Below are 17,339 nucleotides of genomic sequence, written 5' to 3'. Positions count from 1 at the left end.
AATTAATGGTTATTAAGGACCTTATTATGAAGCGTTACCCAAATGTGTTTTTCTTCACTGTGTACAGCTTTCACCTTATTTCTTTTTACTTCCGTCTGTTTTTTTGTTTTTTTTTCTCTAACCTGCTTTAGGGGTGGGGGGTGGGAAGGAGGGGGTAATTGTTTGGGTTGTTATGTACCTGGATGATAAATAAAGTACTTATTAAAATAATATAAGTAATTTACCTTTTTTATAAAAAATAATACAGTAAATCACAAAAAAACGTTAAAAAGTAACTGTCAAATAACTGTAAACAACCATAAGTTATTTTAAAAATTAAATATAATAATTTTAATAATAGCAATATATATATATTTTTTTAAATACAGAAAAAAATATGAGAATATTACAATAACTAATGTGCGACTTTTGCTGACAGACTTTCTACTGTTTAATTATAATTATAATTTTTTTTTTGTTCTGAAAAGTTTTGAAATTTCTATTAATTAATTCTAATAAATAAAAAGCAGAATGGAGCAGCGTTTGCTATGATTTGTTTTGTTACATTTTAAGTGTGAAATGATCCTAAAAATTAACAAAAGTTATCAGATAAAAATGTGCAATGTTTCCCTCAGTAAAAGTTAAATACAAGCAGCTCAAACTTTGGTGCATGTTTTCTTTCACTGAGATGTTTTGTGGTTTCTCTGCTGTGGTTTTCTCCTCAGTGAATGAACAGATAAGTAGATGAAGACGTTGTAGAATAAAGGTCACAGTACACAGGTGTGTGCTCCTTATACATGTTACACAAGAAAGTGAACAGTAAACATGTTATATGGTGTACGGGAAGCAATTTAAGTTGTACAAAAATATAAAATTGAGGAGTTATTTCCTCCTAAAAGAGATGAAAAAGTTTTTCTGTTTTTGTTTGATTGGATCAAACTGTTCTTATCACGTCTTTAAAAAAAAAAAAAACATAATCAGATTTAATCCCGTCACACTGTAAAAGTTCAGGGGCTTGTTTCTGTGTTTGAGAAACAAAATGTTTTCTTTGCAACCTTTTTAAAACGTAAATCACATACGAGCACCTTAAATCCAGAGTCTCGGTCCGGACTGAAATATCTCACCGGCTTCAAAGTTTTACGCTGATTAAATGTCAATTAACGGTTCTCTACTCGTCCTCCTGTCGGCTCAGTGGGTTTTATCTTCTGCAGGAGGAACGACTAAACAGTGAGGCAGCGACCTCTAGTGGCTGTACAGGTCAGGTGATGAAGTATAAAGAGCAACAAAGTCCGCGTAAATAATAAGAAAATGTTTGATCTTTTATTAACCCTAACATGTACTTTTTTTCCAATTATTGCATTTAAAACTAGGCTTGCAACATCTAATAACACTGATAACAGCAGTTTAAACGGGTGAATATATGCATAATATCAAACATAATAATTAAGTATTTCCAGGGAAGTTTATTAAAGTTGAATCCTGCGACATTTCCACTCTTTTGTGTTGTCTTAGGGGTAAAAAATGATCCGGCCAGGATGTTCCCCAACAAAAAAACCTCCTAAATGATCTTCATTCATGTTAAAATTTGACATTCTTATTCTTATTTATGGTTGTCTTTAAATGTCTGGAAATGGTTTGTATTTTGTTGCTAATCTGATTAATTTTAATGCCAAAGTATTTCATTTTTCCCTTCAGTTTTTCTGAACTTTGAAGAGGGAAAATCCAGATATTCAAAAGTTTTTGATGAAAGACAGTTAGTTCCTGAATGTAAAATAGATTTGTGGTTTTAAATATAATAATGCTGCTTTATTGGAGGACTTCAGTTAGTAATGGCGGGTCATTTTTTACCCTTAGAACAAGGAAAGTACAGAAAAAATATATAATACCACCAGATTTATCCTTTAAGAGTTGATTTATACACATTTTATTGTAAAGTATAAAAGCAGATATTACAGCTCAGCAGATTAAAACAAACCAGGCACTCATGTTACAGAGGTAGCAGCAACATCACAGCTTATTATCTCTGAATTTTAAATTAAAGACCTACAGAAAGTTAACATATTCTTATGATGAGGTTCGGATTATTTCCTACGGAAACTTGTACAGCATGATTTATATCCTACAAAATGTGGTTTGAAACATTTGGTTCATGCTGTAAATGTTTCACCGCCGAAATTTCCAGGAATTTCAGTGATTTACTTTTTGTAGGAAACTAAAGGAACCATCATGTACACCTGCAACTAAAACTCATGCAGCCTGATGCAACAGGGAAGAGGAAGAAATAAATCTGGTGATGCATTTTCTGAGTCTGAGCTAAAGTGTTTTCTCTAGAGTATTTGTTACAGAAGAACAGGTCGGAAAATTATGTTTTACCAGGATAGTATCTGTAAGTTCCATACATTTTTTATACATAAACAGGTAGAAAAAAGGTTTAGGCAGAGGACAGAATAAAAGTATGGTAACGCTTAATAATAAGGTCCTTAATAACCATTAATTAACAAGTAATAAGGCATTGTTCTCGCTTTAGATCAGGTAGTTGCAAAAAGCATAGTTAACTTATAGTTAACTTATAATAGATGAGCAATAAAGTATATTTTAATATCAATAAGCAAACAAAATAAGATTAATAAAGGCATGGCAAAGACATAATGGGTGGGTTATGGGTGTTTGTAATGCCATTATTAACACTTATATAAGCTTATAAACACACAATAATGTTAATAAGCATCTTGTAAGGACTTACAAGGGCCTTATTACTTGTTAATTAATGGTTATTACAAGGACCTTAATATAAAGCGTTACCAAAGTATTTATATTTTCCTCCAGGTGAGTTTTAGTTTCTTCATGCACTCTAAACAAGAAAGAAATGTTTCTTTTAATCAGAAAACATGAATGCTGGTAGTCTATGCGATATAGAATGCAATGCATTTTAATCTGTTGCTGTGGCAACGAGTATTACACCAAAAAATGTACACTTTGTAATCCTTACAAAAAAATGTTACCTGTATAAAACTTTCTTTTCCTCCGTTTCCACACAGGGACATCACACATTACCTTTATCCTGTCAAAACCTTTTGTGACACCTGTTTTTAAGTCATAAACAAAACCAGAAAACTTATTAGACTCAGGCTTAGGAAATGTAAAACCAGATTTTTTTTCTGTAGTCCTGTAATAAATCCTAAAGTTTAGCAGCAGCACAAACCACATCCTCCAAAAATGATCATACAGTAGAATAAACACCTTTCTACAATATTTTTAGTGAAATAATAAACATTTTAACCTTCATGAAGACGGATTTGTTGCAGAGCTGTACCTAATAAACTGGCAACTTCACATATAAATCCACTTCTACAGTGTTTTACAGCAGTTTATTCTCCCGCCTGATTACAGCAGTTATAAATAAGTTCATGTTCATGTTGAAGCTTCAGGTCACAGCTTTCCACCACAAGAACATAACAACTCAGAAACTGTTTGTCCAGCGGTGCAGAGGAGCAGACAAATTGGTCAAGAAAACGCAGCAAAAGTTGAACTTTTAATGCTGTAAAAAGTTCCTCCAGTGTTTCACTAAAACATGCAGGAGTATATTCGCTGCAAATGACTTTGTAACATGAACGCTGCAGTCCTTCGTCAATATTTAGCAAATTCCCTCTTCATTCTTTTAAAACACTGCAGATATCTTCTCACTTTAAAATCAGATATATCTGAAACATTTGTATATACAGGAAAGGATGTTTTCTATTACTTTACTTCTTTGCATTTATCATAATAAAGCCAGCACTGTGCTATAGATATATTTCATTTTTTTATATATTGTTGTAGTCTTTGTGTAAATGTGTCTATTTACTATTAATGACACTTGACTTTTGCTGTACTTGCACTTTTTACTTTTTATTATGATTGAGTAAGACAGCTGTTCTCAACCTTGGGGTCCCGACCCCAAATGGGGTCACGAGATGATTTCTGGGGGTCGCCAAATCATTTTGGAAGTCAGCTCTGTCTCCACTGTGTTAAAGTGTTCATGTGTTAATGTGTTTTAGTCATTTTTGGTCATTTAATGTGTTTTTTTGGTCATTTTGTGTTTGTTTTTTTAGTCATTTTGTGTCTTTTTGTGGTCATTTTGTGTCTTCTTTTGGTCATTTTGTGTCTTTTTTGGGTCATTGTGTGTCTTTTTTGTGTCATTTTGTGTCTTTTTTGTGTCATTTTGTGTCTTATTTTGGTCATTTTGTGTCATTTTTTGTCATTTTGTGAATTTTTTGGTCATTTTGTGTCAGTTTGTGTTTTTTTTCATTTTGTGTCTTTTTGTGTCTTCTTTTGGTCATTTTGTGTCTTTTTTGGTCATTTGTCTCTTTTTGGTCATTTTGTGTCTTTTTTTTGTCAATTTGTGTCTTTTTGTGGTCATTTTTTGTCATTTTGTGGTCAATTTGAGTCCTTTTTTACTTCATTTAAGGTAATTTTTTGGTAATTTTGTTAAAAGTAACAATTAAATATAAAAATATATATAAATGCACAGACAGAGAGATGTTTTAGTTGTTGACTGCTTCATTATTTGTCCAAAATTCCTCGTATCAATTGAGTTTGTATGATCTGAACTGTGCGTTTGAGATTCTGTTCAGTGAGACAACATGCATGTTAAATTGGGGGTCGCGACTCAAAAAGGTTGAGAACTACTGTAGTAAGACACTGAGGCAAATTTCATGCATGTGAAAACCCCCTTAATTAACTGGATTCTGATTCTTATTTATGCAGTTAAAATTGCAATTTTTGCGACAAAGATTGCAAACAATTGCTTATAACTTTCCAGAGTTGTAAAAATGTATCTCATTATACTATAAACTGACAGTGTTTTGGTGTCTAATGAACCTTAAAAATCATGGATTTGTTACTTAATATTCCTGTACCAGTGCAGCCTTCTTGCAGGAGTGTTTCAGGGCTGAGGCAGCGTTGTCTCTTCTGTCTGCAGGTTGAAACCCTCTCCTGGTCCTTGCTTGTTCCTCCTGTAGGAGCATCAGGTCCATTCAGGCGTTTCTCTCTGATGGAGGAATAAACTCCAGACCAAGATGAGCAAATATCTCCTCCTCTGATGTCGCTCGCAGATATTTACCCTATAAGAATTTAAAAAAACTTTTTATTTTGCAGGAAAAAGAAAGAGACAGGTGGTATTGTATGTAAATATTTGTGCATACTCCAAAAAAAGACACAAAATGACCAAAAAAGACACAAAATGACCAAATAAAGACACAAAATGACCAAAAAAAGACACAAAATGACCAAATAAAGACACAAAATTACCAAAAAAGACACAAAATGAGATTTTCATCATTTTTTGAGTGATAAAGAATGGTTCAATCTAGCAAAAAAATATGTGTAACAAATGGTATCAACCAGAAAATAGCTGCAGCAACTTATGAGACATAATTGAGCATGAGAATGGAAGTCATACACTATAATATATATATAATGTTAAGGCCCTTATAATGCAAACCTTTTAACATTTGAATAAGCATCTGAGCTGCATCTCAAATTAATCTTCAGGTTCCATCTTTCTGTTGCTTATTGCTGACATGTTATCTCCCCCTAAAAGAAACCTGTCCCATTGAAAAAAGGACAAAAATGTGAGAAAACTGAGTTTAGTATAAGTGTTTACCTGCTTGTTGTCATACAGAGCGTGGCTGCTCAGAGACATGGACTTCTCGTGTCCCGCCCAGCGTCTCAGCTCTCTCTCAAAAAGCTGCAGAGAACATACAAAGATGTGTCAGTGGAAGTATTATACACTTTAGAACAGGGGTCTCAAACTCAAATTACCTGGGGGCCGCTGGAGGCAGTATCAAAATGACCAAAAAAAGACACAAAATTACTAAAAAATGACACAAAATGACAGAGAAAAACCTTAATTACTTTAAAAAGACACAAAAAAGACACAAAGTGAGAAAAAAGGACACAAAATGACAAAAAAAATACACAGAATTACCAAAACAGACACAAAATGACACAAAATGACGCAAAGTGACACAAAAAGACACAAAATGACAGAAAAACTAAATAACTTAAAAAAAGACACAAAATGACAAAAACCCCCACAAAAAAAAGACAAAATTATTATTTTTTTAAAAACACAAAATTATTATTTTTTTAAATATTTAGACAAAAAGACACAAAATGACCCAAAAAAGTAATTAAAGGGACCTTCCACACACAACATGGTAAAGTGCCATTCATATAAAAATCGCATTAAACTTTCATATCAAGGTGGGGGCCACAAAATATCGTCACGAGGGCCGCAATTGGCCCGCGGGCCGTGAGTTTGAGACCCCTGCTTTAGAAAATGTAATCTGAGGTGGTTTATGAAAGGTCACCTTGGATCCGGTCCAGCCCAGCAGAGCAAAAGCAAACTGGCTGATGGGAGAGACGACGAGGTCGACCCTCACAGCTCGCCACGATTTATTCTGATCCAGTTCTTCGTCTTTAACCTGTGAAGGTTCAGCTGTGTTCTCTGTATGCTGCTGCTCCTCAGACAGTTTAAAGATGGAGAGACATCTCTCGAAGCGGTCCATGTTGGAGGACGGCCGAGCAGGACCGTCCTTAGACTCCAGGTAAGAGTTTCTGCTGGTTTTCTGGTACAACAAGAAACCCTGGAGCGACAAGAAACTCCTATTTTAATGTTTGTGCTGTGAGAATGAGGCTGATATGAAAGCTGATGATTTTAAAGTCAGAGTGTACCTGTGATTCCAGCCAGGCGACCACTCTGGGCATCAGGCCCACCTCTCTGCCCTCCTCGGGGTGAGTGATCAGGAAGTCCACATCATGGCCCGTCTGTTTTCCTCTGCAGGGAGCGTCACAAGTGCTGATGTTAAAGTTTGAAGACAATTACACTCAATAAAAAGGAAGGGTTGAAGAGGGAGGAGCTGCTGGCTCCAGAAGGGGCTTTCACCACCTGTATCACAACTTTTAGGGCCTTATTAAACAATCTATGGCACATAATCTAAAGGGCATTGAGCAAATGTGCACTTTTGCTAGTTAAACAGCACAAAGTAAGGAGCAAAGGGTGTTTCATTTTGTCTCTTAACCCATTTAAGGCGGGAAAGCATTATCGCATTTCTACCATTAAAGCCGGGAGCGCTGTTGTGTTAATCTACCATTAAGGCCGGGACAGTGGATATGTCATTTTGTAGTATTTGTAGTTTTTTCCACCTATTTTCGGTCTCTTGGCCAATGAAATGCATCAGAACATGATCAGAATACATGCGGGAGTGTCGCAATGCATCATGGGACTTTTCCAGAACTTTAAATCATGGAGGAAGACGACTATAGCGGAGGAGCTCAGCAGGAAGTGACGGAAGAGATCTGATGAAAACAGCGCCGATGATTTTATTGCTGATCTGGACTTTGAACCCTCGGAACCAATCGACCGGCATTTATGGATGAGGAAATGACGACATATTTTCACCGAAGAACAGACAGATTTGTGGCCATCTGGAGATAATAATAACATAATATTATTATTATTATTATTATTAATAATAATAATAATAATAATTAATTGTGATGATATAAAAAATCATGACTGTTTATGTCTTATATTACTTTATGCGTCGTTGAGTACCCTGAAAAGTGCAATATATAAAATGTATTATTATTATTATTATTATTTATTATCATTATTATGATAATTCTTTTTTTTTTTATTACAGTAGGCTAATGAGAACTATGCCTATTTCTTCCAGTGGTCATATCATGTTTGCAGCTTGCTAATTGGCCTGTATTAATATTATGCATAGGATTTTTATTCAGTCAAATGTAACATTTGCTGAGTTTGTTGATTTTTGAAAATACTTAATTGAAGGTTTGGACAAATAAACTCAACTTCGCATGAAAGCCACGGGTATAAGCTCTCAAATACTTTTTTAATTTCATTTTTATCTGCTACAGAGGCTGAAAAATCTATTATTTAGTAGGTGTTGAATTTCCAGAAAAACTTCAGGTTTTGGGGGTCATTTGAAAATCGCCCAGAGGTTTTCCAGGCATTTTTTTCCAGGCGCTTTAGGCCTTAATGGGTTAATACACACAAATCATCTGTGTTTTTTGCATGCAACATGATTGAAAACTGTCATGCTTCGTCTCCAGCAGAGAAAAAAGAAGTAAAATCAAGTTGTTTTTAAAAAGCTGAAATATCTTTTGAACCTTTATTCCTCCTGGGAGGGTTATGATGGTGAGTTGTTGCTCTGTTACCTCCTGAATCCTCCGATCAGAGAAACCTGAGCTCCTGGCAGCACCGAGCGGACCGCCTCCTCCACGATCGATGCGATGCTGTCGGCCTCCGGCCTGCTGACCGGCTGGTTCAGGTCCTCATAGTGCTCCAGACCTGAGAGAAGAAAATGTTTTCATTCAGAGAGAAACAAGAGGAAACAAGAGGAAACACACACAGAGAGCAGAGCAGAGCAGCACTCACCTGCCTGCTGAGCTCTATTGAGTGTTTGTTGTGAGTCCTGCAGCTGCTGCAGGTCCAGGATCCCGTCTCTGATCCAGCGATCGGCTGTTTTCACTCCCACTCCAAAAATACCCGTTAAAACCTGAAACACACATCAAGAGATGTGTAAAGATATGGCTGCACTGATATTATTAGTATTTTATTATTTGTAGAATTAGGCCCTGTTTACACGAGGACGCTTGCGGGTAAAAACAACAAAATATTTTATGTGAAGTGCCTTTCGTTTAGACGGTGACGGCGTTTTGGGGCTTAAAAACGCAAAAATCTGAAACCACCCTCCAAAGTGGAAAAGTTAAATCCGCTCCTCCGTAGCGTGTTGTCTACACTAACAAGACGCAAAACTCTGATCTGATCTGCTCACGTCACGTATGTGTTTACGTCACATACATGCTCCAGTACAGGAAATAAAGAAACGTGGGATTATTTCCATGGTGGGACCTTCAAGCTGCTCTGGCAGCTCTAATAAACTTACAGGAGTCTTTCCACCAAATGTACAGGATATGTACAGATAGTATTAGTGAACAGAGAAGGATCTGGAATTACCTCTATCACATTCTGGATGCAGCAATTGGTCGGAGGCGAGCCAGACGGCTGTGAACGAGACCTGGGAGATCTAGTGATGGTGGAGAACTTTGTGGAAGGAGTAGCTGATGAAAATACGTGGTGTGAAAACTTCTGCATGCCCAAAGATGCTCTTATGGCTTTAAGTGATGCCGCCTGGCTGCATACAATCCAATTTCACACACTTTAGCGTCACCGTATGCAGCAGATTTCCTCCTGAAAACGCTCGTCTAAACTAGGAATAAAAAGTGAAGACGTGACGCCACTTTTGCGTCTTCTGTTCAGACGTCCTCGTGTAAACGGAGCCTCAGAGGGTATTTTTTTTTACACATATTTTGCACCTTCCTGCAATTGAGATATTGTACAAACCATATTGCGATTGGGATTCAACTGATTGCATCAACTCATGCACTTTGGGGAGTAAAGTGTCTGTGTAAACCAGCCAGCATACCTTCAGAGCTTTAAACCGCTCAGACTGTTTTGTTGATTCGACTTCACTTGATTCTCCGTTCTCCAAAATTTCCTGCAAGAAAAGAGAAGAAGAGAAAGAAGAAAAAGCTTTTAGCCAGACGCCTGTCCTGCAACCTTTAGACAATACAAAGTCTAACTGCAGTAACTACGCAAAGAAAAACTGCTTTAAAGTTTTTTAATGTTTTTTAACTGGCCAGCCAAATGGGTTATAGGTAGGCAAGTTATATGACACTTATTTCTACATGTATTGATGATGTAATTTTTATGCTAAAAAACCATGACAATTTATTTGACCTTTGTCCCCAAATATGAATTTACTAAATTTTTGCTGTAAAAGGTTATAATAGTAATGCACAAACAGATTGCAACAACTACAATGTTTCAAGTGTATTTAAAAATGTTTAAAAACTCTATTCAAAGATGTGCATAATGCGAATACCGGACTGCTGTGACAACTGAATTTCCCTTCGGGGATGAATAAAGTAATCTATCTATCTATCTATCTATCTATCTACCTTATTAAAAATAAAATAAATTATTTTTTTTCTTTGTGTGATAAAGAAGTTATCCTCTGCTGACCTTGATGACTCTGAGTGAATGTGCTCCGAGACAGGGGAGTCCTCTGAGCTGCGTCGTGTCCGTCACCGGTTCGGGGAGCGCCTTCAGCACGGCGGCGGCCCGTCGGAACGCCACGCCTCGTCCTTCCTCGTCACTGAGCTCGGCGTTTTCAGCCAGCAGAGACAAAGCGTCCTGAGACAGCACATATACAGTTGAAACCAGAAGTTTACATACACTATATAAAAAGACACATATGCTTTTTTTCTCACTGTCGGACATGAAATCAGACGATCACTTTTCCTGTTTTAGGTCCGTTAGGATCACCAAAATTATTTCTATTTGCTAAATGCCAGAATAATGAGAGAAGGATTTTTTTAGACAATTTTTTATTACTTTCTTCAAAGTGAAAAAATTGGGAAAGCCCAGATGATGATGTCATGTCTTTGGAAGCTTCTGATAGGTTTATTGACAACATTAGAGTTAATTAGAGACACACCTGTGGATGTATATTAAGGCACACCTGAAACAAACCTAAAACAGGAAAAGTGAGTGTCTGATTTCATGTCAGACAGTGAGAAAAAAAAGCATACGTGTCTTTATATATAGTGTATGTAAACTTCTGGTTTCAACTATTATACTTATTTTTGAGCTGTTGTAGGTGTGATGCGTGTGTTGGGGACGTACGGTGAGGACGGCGTTGTGGTTCTCCAGCGTGGTTCTCCTCTGACAGGCGAAGCTCGGGACAGAAAACACAGCGACCTCCGCTGCATCAACCTGCTGCTGAAACACACAGAGGGATTTAACAGCCAAATACAACCAAAATCCAACATCTGCATTCATCAAACTTAAACTCCAGCTTGAAAATGATTTTTTTAATAATAAAAAACGAATTTTATTATCACTTACGAGATGCTCTTAAAGGTTAAACATATAATTTATTGTTAAATAAATTGACAGGTACCTGCAGTTTGTGTCTGTCCAGAATTTGGACAGGAAGTCCCGCCCTCATGCTCTCTGTGTACCAGCTGACGTCCAGCAGGTGAGCAGACGTTCGTCTTTGACCTTTGACCTGCGAGTCGATCCACGACTGGACTTCGTCACCGGAGTTGTTTTCAGAAACAACATGTGTGATGCTCTCACTGTGAACAACAACAATATTTAAGATGTGATTTGATCAACAGAAAATAAAATGCCCAATTTTTCTTGTATTGGATTAACTGTTTAAGTTATCTTATCACAGTTTCAGTTTTGACGACTGATTGTTTTTCATTTATTGTTACTTTAATATCTTTGTTGATAGACACAAAAGAAACTGGAAGAAATTACCTTGGGCTTTACAAAATTATAATCCCCTATTTTCTAAGATTATTCAGAGGAAATGTTTCATTAATAAATTGGAGGGTAAAAAATCTTGTTAATTCATCAATAATGAAAATAACCGTTTGTTACAGATTTTCTTTTAATTAAAAAAAAAATGTATTCAAATCAACTTTGTTGATTGTTGACATATTCCAGACTGTGAAAAAAAACCCCAGAGAATTTTAGTAAAATAATAATAATTAATTGTATTTTTAATAAAATAAAAACAACAGTGGAATCATATAAACACTCTGGCATTAAAGGGTTAAAACTCTGAAAAGGAAGTTGGTTAAAATATTGATCTCATAAAAAGTGGAAAAAAATATTACTATATATTTTAATTTGGACAATTTTGTAGCAGTAGCAGAAAGTACACAGTAGCAGAAAATGCAAGAAAAGAAAAGAACTATACTTAAGTACAGTATTTGAGTAAAAGTACTTAGTTACATTCTATCACTGGTTTAATCCCTTTTTAAGTCACTTTTCAGAACTTTACACAATCATTTTCCTACAGGGGAAAGTTAAAATCCTACCTGAAAGACTCCTCAACCTGGAAGCCTTTCTGTCGGCCGAGCTGAGACAGAAAAGCTCTTCTGCTGGCTCCCATTTTTCTCTCCAACAGGAACAAAACCACCAGAGGGAACTTAGTTGGTGCTTTATCATTAGAGTCAGTGCCAGTCCTCCCAGTAGCAGCAGAGGACACCAGTTTCCTCCTCTTTAACGGCACCATGGTTCACTCTGTGCTTAAATTAAGTTAAACTGCCTGTTATCACTCCTGTATTAATGTCAAGTCCATGACTTCTTAAATAAACTAAACACTTAGTTGTGTTTAGCTAATTTTGGCATTAGCTCTGTTTACACCTGCCAATTATTGTTGCTAACTTACTTAAAAATTAAAAATAAAAAACGAATTATCATTGGAAAAATTCATAAAATTCTACACTGTAGTTACGTTGCGGTGTCAAGTCATTTTGGGAGGAAGTTTAGTGAAGAAAAACCGCAAAAAAAACTGCAAATTCTGAGAAAGAGTTCAACCGGATGCAGCTGTGATGCTGCAGCTGCAGCCGTGCGGCACCAAAATAGTTCCGACTGGAAACTGAGACGTGAACGCAGACTGCCCCGTCCTGAGCACTGTACTACCTTTATACTGTCTATATGTACTACGAACAGACTGTAGACTACGAAGCGAGTTCAACATACCTAGTATATCTTGTCGTTGTATATATATATATATATATATATATATATATATATATATATATAAAAGGAGAAGTGCTCACTATCACAGATTTTTTTATCTCCCTCCTCCAGACCTTCACCCACATATTAGTGAACAAAAGAACAAAAGATTGTGTATATATAAAAAAAGATCATTCTCACTGTACTGCACTTTCAAAATAAAAAAAAGTAATTGTGCACAAAAATGAGAAATGTCATTGTCGTACAAAAATAGTTGTTATTGTTGGTGAGTCTCATTGTTTCAATCAATGTTTTTGTATCTTCCAAATATACTTAAATTAGATTTTTAAATAACCTAAAATAAAGGTTTTGAATGCTTAAATATCATCTTTGGCGTTTTTTAATGTGCCCCTCTGATTAAACACTGGCCCCTCCTTGGCCCCCACAGTAAAACTGGTCTAGAACCGCCACTGTGCACACGGCCCTCTGGACCTTGGCCAGGTCTCCACCAGGAACTAATGTGGGAGGCTGGTAGTTGATGCCCACCTTGAAACCAGTGGGACACCAGTCCACAAACTGGATGGTGCGCTTGGTCTTAATGGTGGCGATGGCAGCGTTAACATCATTGGGCACCACATCACCACGATACAAAAGGCAGCAGGCCATGTATTTGCTGTGGCGAGGGTCACATTTCACATTTCACCATCTGATTGGATGGCTCAAAGCAGGCGTTGGTGATTTCTGACACTCTTTACTGCTCAAGGTAAACCTTCTCAGCAGAGATGACGGGGTCATAGGTGGCCAGAGGGAAGTGGATACGTGGATACGGCACCAAGTTGGTCTGGAACTCTGTCAGATCAACGTTAAGGGCACCGTCAAAACGGACGGAGGCAGTGATGGAGGACACGATCTGACTCATCAGCCTGTTCAGGTTGGTGTAGGTGGGACGCTCAGTATCCAGCGGCAGACATCGTAGATGGCCTCGTTATCTAACATGAAGGCACAGTCAGAGTGCTCCAGGGTGGTGTCTTTATATTAAGGTCCTTGTAATAACCATTAATTAACAAGTAAGAAGGCCCTTGTAAGTCCTTACAAGATGCTTATTAACATTATTGTGTGTTTATAAGCCTATATAAGTGTTAATAATGTCATTATAATACAGCTAATAGCAGGCTATGAGAGATTTATAAGCACTTATAAGAAACTTGTTAACAGTTTGCAAATGCGTAAGAACATTAATAAAAGCCTCATGAGCATCTTATAATTCTTCATAATAGCATTACAAACACCCATAACCCACCCATTATGTCTTTGCCATGCCTTTATTAATCATTTGTTTGCTTATTGATATTAAAATATACTTTATTGCTCATCTATTATAAGTTAACTATGCTTTTTGCAACTACCGGATCTAAAGCGAGAACAATGCCTTATTACTTGTTAATTAATGGTTATTAAGGAACTTATTATAAAGCGTTACCGGACTTGTTGCCGTAGTCGTCAGACAGACGCTCCATCAGCAGGGAGGTGAAACCAGAGCCGAAGCTGTGGAAAACCAGGAATCCCTGAAGACCAGTACACAACATAGTTTAGATGATGAGAATCACTTGAGACCAATTAATGCACTAACTAGTATAACATGGTAATATTAAATTACGTCATAGTTCTTCACATAAAAAAACAAAAACAAAGGCCTCTTCACACTGACCTGACACTGTACAGTAAACTGAAGATAGAGTCAAAGCCACAATTTAACTTAAATTTGACATTAAGTTTAAATGTATCTATGACTTATAGTGTCATTGTTAACTCAGGATCAATGTTACACTTATCTTGTCTTTTTTTAGTCCTATATTACAGCTGTTGCTGGCACCTTTATTACCTTTATAAAAAAAAATCATTAAATCTATGAGCTAGTCAAACTAAAGAATAAAAAAAGGTTTTAATTATTATTTGGTGCCCTCTGGTGTCACAAAGGTGAACTGCATAATTTTAATAAGTTGATAACACTGCATGCACTGCACTGTTGGCACTTTCCTGATACATCAGTCATTACAAATTATTATTAATCACAGGCTCCTGGCTTCATTATTTAAGTACCCCTCCTGCTGTGAAGCGACCCACCAGTTTGCGGATCCTGTCCAGCACCAGGTCAATGATCTTTTTGCTAGTGGTGGAGTTTCCACGGGTGTAGTTGTTGGCAGCATCCACCTGGCCAGAGATCAGCTGCTCAGGGTGACAGCTGCTGGTAGGTCCCAGCTCACATTTCATCTGAGGAAATAGATTAAATAAAAAAAATACTAAAGGGTCTGGACTACCAAAATCAAACAGCAACTATATTTAACTAGAAAATTTCCTCTGTGGAAATTTCTGAAAGGGCCACGGGGCTACTGCCGGTGTGTTTACACTATGATGAGATTCTTCAGAGATTTCAAACTATGCCCTTTAACCTCAAAATGTGTGTGTGTATGTGTGTGTGTGAAACGTGTATCTGGAGGACTGTGCGCGCTAACGCGCATTTGTATGTGTGTAGCGAAAATCGCATAAAGTTACCTGTGTGTGTGTATGTTTGTGTAATTAAAATCACATAAAGTTACCTGTGTGTGTGTGTGTGTGTGTGTGTGTGTTTGAAGCATATGTATGCATGTGTGAGGAGTGTGCGTGCTTACGCGCATGTGTGTGTGTGTATCTGTAACTGTAATCACATCAAAGATCAAAGGCAATCAGATCAAAGCAATCAACAGAATTAACTGACACCTGTTCCTGCAGAGTGACAGCAGAGGTGGACGGACTGGAATTTCTGGCCTCGAACAGAAAGCATTTTTGGCAAAACCATAATACCTATCATTGATCCGACTTCACTTTGAGCGTCCTGAGTTCTTCCTGAACGTTTACATGTTTTGTTTTGTTTTTCAGAAAAATGAAAAAATAGCTTTGTTAGAGCGATCTAAAAAAAACTGTTCCATCTCCCTTTTTCAGAAATCTTCCTGCGTTTTTAATATGGGAGCCAATGAGGCTGTTGGTGGTGTTGGTGGATCATCTGTGCGTCCTACGCCCAAACTATAACTCTGACAGCTTTACCAGAGGATTGTGAGTGAGAAGACAAATTTTCCTACGTTTCTATGTATAAATTATTTCTGTAGAGTGGAATTTGCGGCCTGGAGCGCAGTTTTCAAATTTATTTTTTGACAGTTTATTCTCTCCCTCTACACTCTGGCGATGATGTCACACACTGTGACACGAACATTCCGTGCAATACACACCCATTATAATCTCAGAATTCCTCAAAAAATGATCATGGTCATTGAACAGGGATTGATAAAAAGGGATTGACCAGTGCTCGGTGCGATTGCCCCGTGGCCCTAATAAAAAGCCTTAATACATGTAAACTGTTGCACATCGCACCTAAGTACAACACTTGAGAAAATGTACTTTCCATCATTTGGTTCTTCCACTATGATCCATCACAGTTAAGATGATGATGATGATGATGATGACGATATGTCTACAGTTACCTCTAACAACCTCCATCCTCTTCTGGAGCTGCTATCAGCTCAGTGGTACCTTTGAGGTTATCCTGGACAGTTGCTGTCATTCTTTTGGATTGTTGCAATAATAATAAACATGCATTTAGATAAAGCAAGCATATGTGAACACCATAGACCAGGGGTCCCCAAACTACGGCCCGCGGGCCACTTCCGGCCCGCCAAAGCAATTGGAGTGGCCCACTTAACTATCCCAAACAATCCCTCTAAACATGGCCTGTTTTTTTTTTATTGCATTTATTATATATTAATTTATAAAATCTCCACATGTAGTGATTAAGGTAGGCGTTCTAATTAAAATTGACCTTTGTTGTGAATTATTTACAGTAGTAGCAAATTTTCACCCCCTTGTGTTTTTATTTTCGACAAAATTAAAGGAATATCTGTGGTACTTCAAATAAACGTGAAGACTTTTTATTACTTTTTTGCAAACCAACAGGTGGTGCCAAGGCCAACAAATGATCGTTATATTTACACAATAACACTGGTGGTCACTTTGGCCCATATCACTTCCTGTTATAGACTGACCCCGGCCTCCATCACAGAGAGAAAAGTTGATGTGGTCCCCACTGAAAAAAGTTTGGGGACCCCTGCCATAGAGTGTATAAAATAGGTGTACACTCCCATGTTGATAAGAGAAATAAAGAAGCCAGTGGGATTTGAATAAAAAAAAGAACACAAAGAGAGTGAAAACATTTATTTTGTGCCCCATTATGTCTTGTTGGAGCTGAATACATATGACTTGTTTCACATAAACACACTTCTGAGTTTGAGGCTCAGGAGCAACAAGGCTGCCTCTTGTATATGTGGGCGTCAATGCACCACGACAAACAGGTTGAAAGCATTTCCTCGCTTCAGAAACATTCACAAAGTTGATTTTTATTGTACTTCCAAACCTGCATTGTTTCCTTGCATGTTAAACTGGCAAGCAGAGTTTTGTCCACAGCCTTTTACTGGACCAATAGTCATTTCATCCGAGTCTTCATCTCCACATACTGCAGCTGCATAGCACTAAAAGTGGGAACAAACTCTACAGGGTACCTTTAAGCTTCTATGAGACTCGTGTCAGCCGCGTGTTGGTTTGATTGACAGGTGTCTCTTCCTTTCACACTCAGCCATCAGACTGAAACTCACAGCCACATACCTATTTTCCATCAACATGGAATGGGTTCTATTTCAGTTTATGCACCTAAACCATTCAG

General features: G+C 37.2%; 1 protein-coding gene and 1 pseudogene across 1 annotated transcript; both read right to left on the bottom strand.

Annotated features, from left to right (window-relative positions):
* Window positions 1–4,440: 4,440 nt before the first annotated feature.
* Window positions 4,441–12,567, bottom strand: polm (polymerase (DNA directed), mu). The gene is made up of 11 exons (XM_059357379.1): window positions 11,947–12,567; window positions 11,016–11,193; window positions 10,739–10,831; window positions 10,076–10,246; window positions 9,477–9,548; window positions 8,426–8,546; window positions 8,206–8,338; window positions 6,697–6,799; window positions 6,333–6,608; window positions 5,624–5,707; window positions 4,441–5,081 (listed from the first exon to the last, which is right to left on the bottom strand). The coding sequence occupies exons 1-11, from the start codon at window positions 12,141–12,143 to the stop codon at window positions 4,995–4,997; spliced, it is 1,515 nt and encodes a 504-aa protein (XP_059213362.1). The 5' UTR covers window positions 12,144–12,567; the 3' UTR covers window positions 4,441–4,994.
* Window positions 12,444–14,858, bottom strand: LOC131992210 (tubulin alpha-1C chain-like; annotated as a pseudogene).
* Window positions 14,859–17,339: the final 2,481 nt, after the last annotated feature.

Source organism: Centropristis striata, chromosome 19 (assembly GCF_030273125.1).
Source record: "Centropristis striata isolate RG_2023a ecotype Rhode Island chromosome 19, C.striata_1.0, whole genome shotgun sequence".
NCBI lineage: Eukaryota > Metazoa > Chordata > Actinopteri > Perciformes > Serranidae > Centropristis > Centropristis striata.
This window is presented reverse-complemented; position numbering and strand designations above follow the sequence as displayed.

Excerpts from the sequence above, each read along its gene's own strand:
- polm (XM_059357379.1), bottom strand. The coding sequence starts at position 12,143 with ATGGTGCCGTTAAAGAGGAGGAAACTGGTGTCCTCTGCTGCTACTGGG. Across the intron at positions 10,832-11,015 it reads TGGACAGACACAAACTGCAG|CAGGTTGATGCAGCGGAGGT; the intron begins GTACCTGTCAAT and ends GTGTTTCAGCAG. Across the intron at positions 5,708-6,332 it reads TGGGCTGGACCGGATCCAAG|CTTTTTGAGAGAGAGCTGAG; the intron begins GTGACCTTTCAT and ends TGTTCTCTGCAG.